General features: G+C 41.5%; 1 protein-coding gene across 1 annotated transcript in view; it reads left to right on the top strand.

The window, feature by feature from the left end:
* LOC147896953 (abscisic acid 8'-hydroxylase 3-like) overlaps positions 1-11,822 on the top strand; it is a 34,013-nt gene extending 22,191 nt beyond the window's left edge. Inside the window, exon 9 of the mRNA XM_087381835.1 lies at positions 11,500-11,822. Coding sequence (XP_087237961.1) covers positions 11,500-11,593 — 94 coding nt within the window. The 3' untranslated portion in view covers positions 11,594-11,822. The remainder of the gene's footprint in view (positions 1-11,499) is intronic.
* Positions 11,823-12,364: the final 542 nt, after the last annotated feature.

The following is a 12,364-nucleotide window of genomic DNA, read 5'->3' on the forward strand; positions in this document are numbered from 1 at the left end:
AAAGTGATCTTGTCAGAGGACATGGCTATTACCTCGCTAACTTATTTCACCAAGAAGTGTTCAACGTTCTATTTGTCATTGATCATGAGTCGGTGAATCAGTAGCATCACATGGTAGCCATGGTCCTTGATTAGGAAAAACGATGTCTCAAGCCTTCTTAGGGGTAAGGTTTTGACGTCCTGATAGGCCAAAAATAGCGAAAGGTAAGACATCCCCACCACAGCCCACTGAGAAGAAACCTAAGGTGGATCTTGAGGCATTGAAGGCGTCTAGGATCTGCAATCATAGTCACAAGATTGGCAATAGTGTCCCACCGTACCTTTGTGGCATCCGTGAAAACTCCTGCTTTTGTACATCTCGAGATGTTGGATACCGGTGCTTCCTCATATTCGAGCTTAGAGGGGGCGAGGGATACTCGAGAATGGATTCATGATAGTGTGGCGGGAAGCCACACGACTCCATCTCGGGATTCGATGCGAGATCTCATGCGCCATAGCAAGGATTCTGAATCGGTGACAAATCAACCGTTCCAATACACAGGGGCGTGAAACTCTAGGATATGCCACAAAAAGCCTCCATTTGGAGCAGTTGAGTGGATCATGGTATTTTGTTCCCTCTCTTCCCTCACATGTTCTCTAGTTGATGATTTGCCGCTTATTTGCGATCTTTTCATTTCGAGCTTTTTAGGACGTCGGAGGATATTTTGAGCTTTAAAGGAGTTGGGAGGAGGCTGGTCTACGTGCATGCAAGCGCGGGACAAATTGGGTCATAAATTTCAATAGGAATAATGAGTTCTTCTATTGTTATTTTCATTGGGAAGCAGCAACATGAACCAATATGTTGGCTTTGATTCGACTTGAGGCAGTACACACAGATCTATTTGGACCACAGTAGACTCAATCATTGGGTGGTTCATTGAACTTTATGCCACTTGTGTATGATATTAAAAGATTTACTTGGATCCCCTTGCTTTCACATAAGGACTAGGCATTGCTAGCTTCAAAGATTGGCATACTATGATAGAGGAGTCTGGTCTACCGATCAAGCTTATCTATGCTGACAAAGGAGGAGAGTTCACTTTAAGTGCGTTCATTTGGTGTTGTGCCGACCATGGCATCAAATAGGAGTTGGCAAATACAAGTAGTCCCTTTTCACAAATGGTGTGGTAGAGTTTAAGAACATGACAATGGTGATGGTGTGGATCACAGTTCTAGGTATGACTCCTACGCCTACTATGGGAAGAAGCCTGATGTATCCCACTTCGGCGTGTTTGGCTGTGCATGTTTGAAGAAGCAAAGGGAAAAGCTAGATCCCAAGTCCCACAAGTTAATTTTTGTGGGAGACAAGTCTCTCTTAAAGGGCTACTAAGTATTTGATCTGCAGAGGAGGGAGATAGTCGTTAATCGAGATGTGATCTTTGATAAGTAGGTTCCTTATGTCACCAAGGTGAGTCCAGGGATCTTGTTTTTTCTTCTCCACCTCGATGCTCAAGAGCCTTTGTTTGAGATTGAGGTGCCCCACGATCTAAGTTTCCTGCCACCGTGATAGCACGTCTTATGCTTTGTCATTGGATACTTAGAAGACGGCCATGCAAATAGAACATGAGACTATTAAGAAGAATAACGCATGGGAGTTGGGTCCAAGGCCTCCTCTTTGATCAATCTCACTAGTATCAAATGTGCCTACAAGACCAAGTACGTAGTTGATGGGATTGTTAACAAGCACAAGGCTAAAATCATGACTAAGGGCTATGCAGAGCGGCCCGTCATCATCGACTACTATGAGGAAACTTTTGCACCAACAATGGGGAAGGCAATGGCTCAAGTAGGCTCCTAGAGGTTGGAACTAATGTATTGACACCTTTCTGCAATAGGGTTTTCAGAGGTCGACGATAGATCCAAACCTCTACCTTAATGGTGAACATGCTCTTGTCACCTTGATAATTATCTACGTCGACGATCTCGTCCTGACAGGCACTCATCAGAAGCACATTGTTTTGACTAAGGGTGCTTTGTCTTGCGAGTCTGAGATGATGGATTTGGATCTACTCCACTTCTTCTTGCGTCTCGAGATCAAGCAATCTCAAACGGGGCTTTTCGTCTCCCAACAATGGTTTGTTCATGGTTGTTGGAGGCTTTTGGGATGGAGGAATGTCGATCTTGTAATGAGAGGGGGAAAAGGAGGTCTTTTAGAGGGACTTTAGTGGGAAATTGAGGGGAAAAGTTGGAGGACTATTTAAGTCAACTCCCACACTTTAGGGACCTCTTCTTACGCATATCACCCGATGCTTTTGTTGTGCGGCCAACATATATGGATGTACACCTCTCGCATGGGATATGCAGCGTCATTGGACAGATTCGTACATTCTCACAGTTGCGGATAGAGACAAGCAGGTACACGCACATAGCACATACATATAGGATATGTGAGCTCTGTGGTCAGGATGTGGAGTCAGAGGAGCATTACATTTGCAGGTGAACAGAGTATTATGAGATCAGAGGGAGGTATCATTGCCTTTTTTTGAGAGGGCTTCAGGCCCCTCCTCAAAGTCATGAAGTACGAGGATCAAAGATACTTGGGCTTGTTTTTGATGGAGATCAGGCAACATAGGGAGAGACGGTTGAGAGAGAACCGAGCCACTATGGACAAACGAAGTACTCTTTAAGACTTTTTTGACACCAGGGATATGGACAGTACACCCTCTAGCTCACCAACAGTACCACCGAGATCCCAGTCATGGCCCATAGGTGTCAAGGTAGATCAGGCCATAATACTATGCCGGTCACAACGACCATGCCCACTGGGAGCTTGCCTCAAACCCCCTATCTCCGCACATCAAAGACAGATTCCTCCCCTCAACAGCCTCTACATTCTGGACCTGCCCATGATGGAGATTTTTTGACACGAGGAGAGGAAACAGTTCTTCTGACCAAACATCTTGAATTAATCATTTACTTGTAACTGCTTTGTCTCAGGGCCCGTTTTGGCCTTCAGAGACATTAATATTTCTTTCTTTCTTTCTCCCCCTTCTCCCGTCCTATCTCTCACTCCTGCCTCTCCTACTTTTTCCCCATCTCTTCCCCTTCCGCCATCTTTGTCCCCTTCTCCAAATCTTCCCCTTCCCCTTTCATCGCATTGGTATCAGAGCCGTGATCCTTCCCTTCATCTTTTCTCCTGATAGGCTATAGTCGCTTCCCTGCCTAAAAAATCCCCTTGATTCATGTTCCCTAATCCAACAACGATTGCCCTCGCTATGCTGTCAATGCCGCAGCAGTGTTTGGCCATCTTTTTAGCCTCTGCTTTTGGAATCTCTTCGCATCTACACTAAAGATCCCATTTGCCTTTTCTAAATGTCTTCCATTTAACTAGGATGTGTAATGAAGGGGAAAAAAGGGCAATTTAGAGGATCTTTAGAGGCCTTTTAGGTGGGAAATGTGGAGGGACTATATGAGTCCCCATCCACCACTATTTGTGTACCTTTTGATGTGATATCTAATCCCATCTACTCCCTCCTCCTTCCTCCTACATGCTGCCTACTCTCTCTCCCAATCTCCCTCTATCTCTCTCTTCCCCTCACTCTTTCTCTCTCTCTTCCTCTCCCTCTATCCCTTCCTCTCCCTCTTTAGAACTGCCCATGATTGGGATTTTTGACATAAGAAGAGTGCAACCTTTTTATTGATTTGCTTTCTGCCTATGCTGATCAATTGGTACTTTTAGTAAATACTTGCTTGGTATTTCATTAGTTTTGGGTCACTTGCAGTCCCTCTGACCGTAAGTACCTTTAGTAGCTCTCAGCCTTTAGCTTATTTATTTTGTTGTTCTCTTTGATGAGACGACACTAGCAGATGTATCAACTGTTTTAGTCTCATAGGCCGTTTGGCCTTTTAGAGATGTTAATATATATATATATATATCTATCTATCTCCTTTTTCCCCTTCATCTCTCTCCCTCCTACCAATTTTAATTCTTTTCTCTAATCTTCCCTTCCCCCTTTCTTTGCATTGGTATCAGAGCCCGACTCTGGCACTTTTGCTTGCTTCCCCGTTCATCTTCACTCAAATCCCAAGAGCTGCTACGCCAACGCTAACATCAGATTGTAAGCAGTAGAAGCTATGCGAGTAGCCTCAACCCAACGCTAGCGACGACAAGCAAAGGGTTGATTCACGCCACCTGCTAGTCTTGGGCACAACGAATCAAATCAAAATGACAAGTTTTCCCGACTCGACGCATCGGTCTGCCATCCGTGGTCGTTATGAGTTCATGTGCCTTTCAGTTCGCCCGTGGTCGTTGGGAGCAAGACGTCGACCAAACCCCTTAGCTCACATCTCATAGGCCTTCACAATGGCCAGGCATCGGTTGATTTTGGCCCTGCCCTGCCCGTCGTCGTTGTCGCTCCAATTCCGTCGTCGCCCGCGTGCCGGTTGCTGTTGCCGACCTGCAGACGCTTGCGCCCACGCCGCCGCTCGTCGTGAGACCTGCAAGCAAGGGTTAATTTTTTTGTAAGGTTCTAGGGGTTGGGTTAGCAACTTGGGTTTAGTCAGTTAGGCTTAGTTAGCTAGCTAGGTTGGGTTAGTTTGTGGTTAAGGTTAGGTTTAGATCTAGTCAGGTTCGTAGGTTTGGTTAGGTAGCTTGGGTTTAGTTAGAGGGTTAGGTTAGACTAAGTCAGTGCCCTAACAGTCTTAGTAGTCTTAGGTTAGGCTATCATAACCGTCCTAGGTGACTTAGGTGAGGAACTTGCCTTAGAGGCCAGCCACATGGAAGGAGTTCGAGGAGCTTATGATCACCACATTTGGCTCATTTTGAGTAATATCTTGCTGAATTTTATGCATTATTGTAGACTGGTACTGTCCAAGAGTACTTGTAGTGCTTTTGGAGACTTTCCTTGTTTGTACAGGACGTATCTGAGAGAGGGAAGTTGCTACGTTTCATCCAAGGATTGAGTCCTTCACTCGCTGCAAATGTGAAGGCACATAACCCTCAAACAATTGAGCGTGCAACCCAATTGGCAGATGTGTTTGAGCCCAAATATGCCAGCAAGGACAAGATGACAGCGGGCAGTGCATATGGGAATGCAAATGAGGCTGAGAAGAAGCCTAAGGTGACTGAATGGCATGAAAGGAAATCACAGTAGCAGCACCATTTCCGAGGTTTCCCACTATTACAAGCAACAAGATGCCATATGTCAAGCCAGGAGCTAAGCCAAGTGTTGGAAATGAAAAATCAGAATTTAAGAAACACACCAGGGCTATTATGGACAGCAGAATGCGGGCAAACTTATGCTTTAAGTGTGGTGAGAAGTGGACGCCTGAGCATCGGGAAGTTTGCAAAATGCGTAGCAGTGGTACTGCAAAACTTAGCATGATTATTGAGATATTGGATGATGAGGATTTAATGGATGCTTCTGAGGCCTTGGAAGCCACTCATGATGATTCAGGTGGAAGAAGCTCCATATACTGGAGCCATGAAGGGGGCTGATTTCCCCTTTGATCCCGCTGGTGCTATTGAACATAATATGCATGGTATACAATCCAATGACACTCAGCCCACATGTGGCATGCGAAGCCGTTGGCCTACAATTTTTCATGTGGAGCATCAGGTTGCTATGCCTTTTCATGCGCAAGAGGATGCCAATAGAAATTCTCCCATGTGGACAAGGAGATTTATTGGGATGCGCAGCAAACAATTTATTCTCTCTCTTTTCATGCCTTTATGGGTGCTAAAAGTGCTGAAACTATCAGATTGAAAGGGCAAATTAATGGCAGGACTGTTCACATGCTTTTGGACAGTGGTAGCCGTCATAGTTTCATTAATTCTAAGACCTTACAGAAGGTGGGACTAATTGCTACTGAGATTGATCATGGGCTAAGAGTAGAGGTGGCAAATGGACAGCATTTGATCATTAAATTTTGTTTCCAAAATGCAAGGATCAAGTTCTCTGAGGATTATGAATTTGCTAGGAATCTCTTGGCAATAGACACAGGCCCAATAGATGCTGTCCTAGGTTGCGATTGGCTAAAATCTTTGGGTAAAATCAGCATGGATTTAAATGCCCTATCAGTCAGCTTTGTCCACAAGGGTAGAACTGTAGCATTGCATGGCATTGCCACTCCTAAATTGCAGGTCATTTCAACAAGACAGTTGGCCAGAGAGCTCAGGAAGGAGCATGCCCTCTATGTATTGAATGTGTCGATATCTGAGGGGGGTAGCATTCCCCATGTTGAGGATTGTGATATACAGCAGTTGCTCTTGGAGTTTGCTGATGTATTTGTTGAAATGTTATTCCAATTGCTTCCTAAGAGGGATGTGGATCATGCCATTATTCTAGAGCGTGGCAATAAGCCCATAAACAAAGCCCCATACCGTCTCTCTAAGGTTGAGCGGAAGGAAGTGGTAGTATAGGTGCAGGAATTGCTTGAGAAGAACTTCATCTCTCATAGCACTTGTCCTTTTGCCTCCCCGGTGCTTCTGGTGAAGAAGAAAGATGGATCGTACCGCATGTGCATTGATTGCAGGGATCTAAATAAGGCCACTATCAAGAACAGGTTTCCAATCCCCAGGATAGATGACCTGTTGGATGAACTCAAGGGTGCTCAGCTTTTCACGAAGATAGATTTGAGGTCTGGCTACCATCAAATCAGAGTGAGAGAAGGAGATGAGCACAAGACGGCCTTCTGCACAAATGGGGTTTGTATGAATTCAAGGTGATGCCTTTTAGATAGACTAATGCATTAGCCACCTTCCAAGCGCTGATGAACAAGATATTGCAGCTACTCCTTTTCAGATGCGTGCTGGTTTTCTTTGATGATATCCTCATTTACATCAAGGATACGTAGGAGTACATTGAGCATGTGAAGCAGGTGCTGGAAATTTTGAGGATGCATCAGCTTTATGAAAAAGCTAGCAAATGCACTTTTATGGAAAAGGAGGTTGAGTACCTGGGGCATATTGTGAGTAGACATGGCATTCGAGTGGATCTTGCAAAGGTGAAATGCATCAAAGATTGGCCACAACCACAAATTTCCACCCAGTTGAGAGGATTTTTAGGTCTTGCTTCCTTCTACAACCGCTTTATTCGCAAATTCGCCAAGAGGGAAGCTCCTCTTACTGACCTCTTGAAGAAGGATGCTTTTTGGTAGTCAAAGGAAGTAGAGCGCAGCTTTAAGGACCTGAAATTCGCTCACTCATGCACCTATCTTGGTATGCCCTAATTTTTTCGTGTCCTTTCATTGTGGAGGCAGATGCCAGTGGCAAAGGATTGGTGGTTGTTCTTGCATAAACACGGGGTAATAGCCTTTGAAAGCAGGAAGTTTGATGCCAAAGAACTCAATTACCATGTTTATGATCAGGAGATGTTGGCTATCTTGCATGCTTTCAAGAAATGGCACCACTATCTGTAAGGGAGTAAAGTTCAGGTGAAAACAGATCATAGGACACTCAAATTCTTCCTCACCCAAACCAAAATTATCCTATAAGCAGAAGAGGTGGTTGGCTGCAGTCCAATCCTATGATTTTGACATTGAGTACAAAAAAGGGAAGAAAAATGTGGTTGTAGATGCCTTGTCCAGGATGTGGGCTTGCAATTTATCTGCTATCTCTACCATATATCAAGAGTGGATTCATGGCATTAAAGAAGAGTATATCCAGAATGCCCAACATATGGATTCTCAGATCACACATGTATGTCAATGTTGTGAAGCATCGATATACAGCATGAACCTGGATAGACCCATCAAACGATTGATTCATAGCTTAGGATTCAGGACCTCTCTTCCATGCTTAATCACCCAGCGACACAACTGATTGGTGTCATGGTGGCACTAGTACGACACGGACTACCGACCATGGCCAAGCTTCTATCATAGGGCTTCTACATCCTTGCACGTCACTGGATCCCCTCCCACGATCTGCCACATTGGAGTATTTATGACTTTTGTATCAGTTCTCTACCTTTTATTTCAAGTATGTTTTATATATTGTGGGTGTTGTGGTCCATTTTAGAGACCACGACCGTTCAGCTTATTATACATGGTTTTCTTTAGTCTTATAGATCTTTTATGGTCTCTTGAAGACTTTAATAAAATTTCCTTTTTTTCGTTCTTTTCTCACTCCTCCCTCTTCTACTTCTTCCCCATCTCTTCCCCTTCTGCCATCTTTGGCCTCTTCTCCAGATCTGCCCCTACCCTCTTCATTGTAGATCTATCTCTTTCACCATTGATCGCTCCAAGCTCATTGTACATGATCCTTGCAAACAAACAACTGTCTCAGTATATCAGAAGTTGATCAATACATTGATTTGGTTACTAAACACTCTCAATTTTCACATGGGAGAGCTCTTTTATGTAGACTCCAATGCAAACACACCAGCAAGTTTTCAATTTTCACATGAGCAAGTTTGCTTGCAAATCTTGTGGTACTAGCAAGTAGTAAGGGTCTAGGCCATAGTGTCGAGTTAGTCTCCATGATTGGAGTGACTCCAATTGGGGAGGAAATTGGGAGACACAAGATCGACTTTTGGATATGGCTTCACCCTTGGTTAGGAGCCATGTCATGGAGCAGCAAAAGGCAACCCACCGTTGCCTTATCATCAATAGAGGTGGAGTATTGGGCTACTTGCGGTGCAACTTGTGAGGTGTGTGGCTGAGGCAGTTGCTCAATGAGATTGGGTTTCCATATGCAAAATACCTCCATCATCAAGTGTAGCAATAAAAGTTACATTTCCATTGCTAGAAATTTCGTATTTCATGCCTGGACCAAGCACATTGAAATACAATGTCACTACGTTTGCAAGAAGATACTGGATGGGCAATCCCACCTTTTTTTTTTTCAACAACAAACAACCCAATAGATCCTACATGAAGTTATTACCTCAATAGGAGCTATTGCATGCTTGATGATCTAGCTAGGAGCTAAGAGGGCATTGACATCTAGAGGAGGTCATTTCTTGTCTATATCATAGTGAGTGTGAGTGCGTGTGCCCACCCATGGTGAGGACTTAGGAGAGAGGCTATCCTTTGTCAAAGAGGTTCCTCGTTTGGATGGACTTCCGACTTATTATGGCTATTTTCAATGTTGCATGCATCTCCATTGTGTGTAATTCCTTTTGTTTGAAGGATCCTTTGCATGAGCTTGATATCTTCCTCGCCATGCTATATGTGGTCGTTTAGTTGTTGTTCCTCATTTACAATTCCATGCGTATAAATAATTATCACTTGAATGGTGAAATAGGGCTCATTTTAGTTGTTTGTGATAGAGTACAAGCTTGGTGGTGTTGTTGTGAGTCAATGCTTGTAAGGTAATTGTGTAACTTTCAAAGAGTCAATGACAATGTTTGATATGGGAAAAACTCATGCTAGATAACTTAGTTCCTATGTCTTTGGAATTAAAGACTATGTTCTCATCCCTTTGCTTTGACAAAGGACACTTCATTAGAGCTACTTGTGGCAATCTACATTGAATCTATAGCGGGTTGCAAAGCCACCACCTATCTACTTGAGCCCACCAATGGATAGGTGCATCATTGGAGTATTCTCTAAGATCTTTGTAAATTGATGCACTATGATCAATTATGTTATTTTAAATAATATGGTATATTTAAATCCTTGCATTGTTACCCACAAACAAATGTGTTGTCCCATGAATCATCTTGTTGTAAGAGTTGTGATTGATGCATCAATTCCCTCCTTTGTGTGAAACACAAAGCTTTAAGTGTTGTTGGTTTTGAACACGATTCTAGTTCTTTACCTTGATAGGTAACTTACGTTCTGAATGAACTTGGTATATGGGCTTGTAAATGCGAATGTCCACAGTCTAGTGAGTATTGGGAATGTTCAACCTATTGTGTGCATGTGTTGTGTACTTCAAGAGACAGACATGCCAAGAAAGATGACCTCTAAAGGAAGCAAGTGCAATCCAAACAACTCAAACGCTAAGACATGGTAGTTGCAAGCTAAATTCAAGTGTAAAATCCATTAAAAAGTTATTGCCATGGTTACATTTCCATAACAGTCAAGAGTCCTCCAAAGGACTCCAAAGGAGAGTGTCCACGCATTTTCAAACCTATAAAGCCAAACTAAATGTCATGACATTGCCATGTGTGGTCACGCACCTTAATGTACTTTGTGTTTGAAGGAGCACATGTCAGCCTTTTAAGTCACATGTATAGGGTTGTTCTATAGATTTGCTTACATAGGGAAAGTGAAGCATGCACAAAATCTCTCCAAATTATTGTCCAAAATCAATTTCTTGAGAAAACAAGTTTGCCTCTATAGTCTTCCTTGACCCCAATTTTCCAACTTAGATTTTTCTTATGCGCCAAACCTAAAGTTTATCTGCCATTTGAACTATGGGAAATAGACAAGTGATTAGTGTGTGATTCATTTAAGTTAAATTAAAGAAATTGAGAAAGAGAACCAATATAGCTAAGTGGAAGGAGATAAAAGAAACCAAAAGAATATCCTAATTAAAATTGTATTTGGTCAAAACTAGAAAGGTTGAATTGGAATAACTGTACATTAATAACCCATTCAAAACAAACAAAGATATGTATATTAAGTTCATTCAACACATTCAAATTTTTGAGAGGTGAAAATAAAGTAAGTTTACAAATTTTATGTCACAAGCTACTGTAGCTTAGATGAAGAGATTATAGATTATATATTATTCTTCATAAAGTTCTAGGGTTTAGTATGGTTGACTTTGCTAGAGTTGACAAAAACATTATATGTAAACATTTTCATAAGCGTATGCTCATATGTTGGCAAGTGTGCACACGCATGTGTAAATATTACACCCACTATTGGGTGCTAATTAAGTTAGTGAGTATAGCTCTTAGTTCCCATCAATTATGATGCATTTAATGGTTTATAATGTAGAGGATGACTATCATAGGTGATAAATTGCAATAGTCATTCTTGTAAACAGAGAGTGCATATTCTTGAACTATTGTTTGATTAGACAAATTGTTTTCTAATTTGATGCATTGAAATTTTTAATAGCCATTTCTATCTTTTATGCTTTTTATTTTGGAGAGATTGAAATGAAATAATTCCTGTATAAGATATTATAGCTTGAATGAATAATTTTTGGAATATGTTTGATTAGCCTTCTTCATAAGTGATATCCATCATTATGGTTGAGTTTGCTTTGCATCTCAAGAGCCTTGACATAAATTTAGTATGAAAATCATTGTATAAATGCAATGATGAAGTGTGTGGGTGCATGTCGGCTGTGTATGGGCAAATCCTAATACAAAGTTTTACACCCATTGATGTTAGGGGTTATGCCATTGTGGTTGGTTCTTACCATGCATGTTGGAGTTGATGGTTATAATGTGGTGGATAATTAATGTGAAGTTATAAAATATAAATTTTAATATGATGATATGCATGTGTTCTTTGATTTATCTAGTTTATCAAATTACATCATGTCCTTAAAATAAAATTTCATTTTCCTACACCAAGTATGTGCAATGTTTTAATGATTCTATTTGGCCATTTGCAGGTGGAAGTCGTTGAGCACAAACTCCACATTGGCACCCACATTGATACCAAAGTTGAAAAATGGATATCCTATTGATGTAAAGGCTCGTGCCTAACAACTCAATGCAAAATGCATAAGAAGGGTTGTCAACAATAAGGAGACAAACAAGGCATGAGCTTTTTGTATCTCAAGTGGACCTTGGTATAAGAAAAAAACTCTAGTTAATTAAATGGAGAGAGTATATGATTAGTTCCAAGTGAGTATTACACCTAGCAACTTTTTTTCAAATTCTATAGATTCACAATGTTTTAAAAATGTATTGTTCCAACATATTTAGTTATAAAAATGAGGCAACTCAATAATCAGTTTGGATATGTGATACTCTTGTAACACATTGTAGAGTGTCTAGAGGCTTGTAAAACTAAAATGAAACCTTGTTAAAATGTATCCACGCCATTTATGTTTGGACCAACTCATTACGAGTCATCTCTCTCTCTCTCTCTCTCTCTCTCTCTCTATTTCCAACAATGCACAACCTTCCCTCTTGCTTCTATAAGTAGTTATGAATGAGAAAATATGATGTACATCACTTATTTTCTTAATCTACATGAAAATTTAAAACAAAATTGTCTTCATTTGTGTACAATCACGATTTTGCACATAGGCAACATAGTAATGCTAACTCCATAGTTGTGCTCCAATGTGGTTCATAGGATTGGATTAACCATAATTCCTATGTAGGACTTGTAATTTGAGAAGTGGATGTCAACGCTTTTCAAGAGACGGGTGTACTCGAGTCAAGATCTCCCCTTCCTAATAGAATAGCTTTGAGTTATAGTATTTGAAAAATATGTGCACAAGTTTGAAGATAATATTAGCATCAAAC

Source organism: Dipteris shenzhenensis, chromosome 11 (genome assembly GCF_047967505.1).
Source record: "Dipteris shenzhenensis isolate YYH24624 ecotype China chromosome 11, Dip_SZ_1.0, whole genome shotgun sequence".
Lineage (NCBI taxonomy): Eukaryota > Viridiplantae > Streptophyta > Polypodiopsida > Gleicheniales > Dipteridaceae > Dipteris > Dipteris shenzhenensis.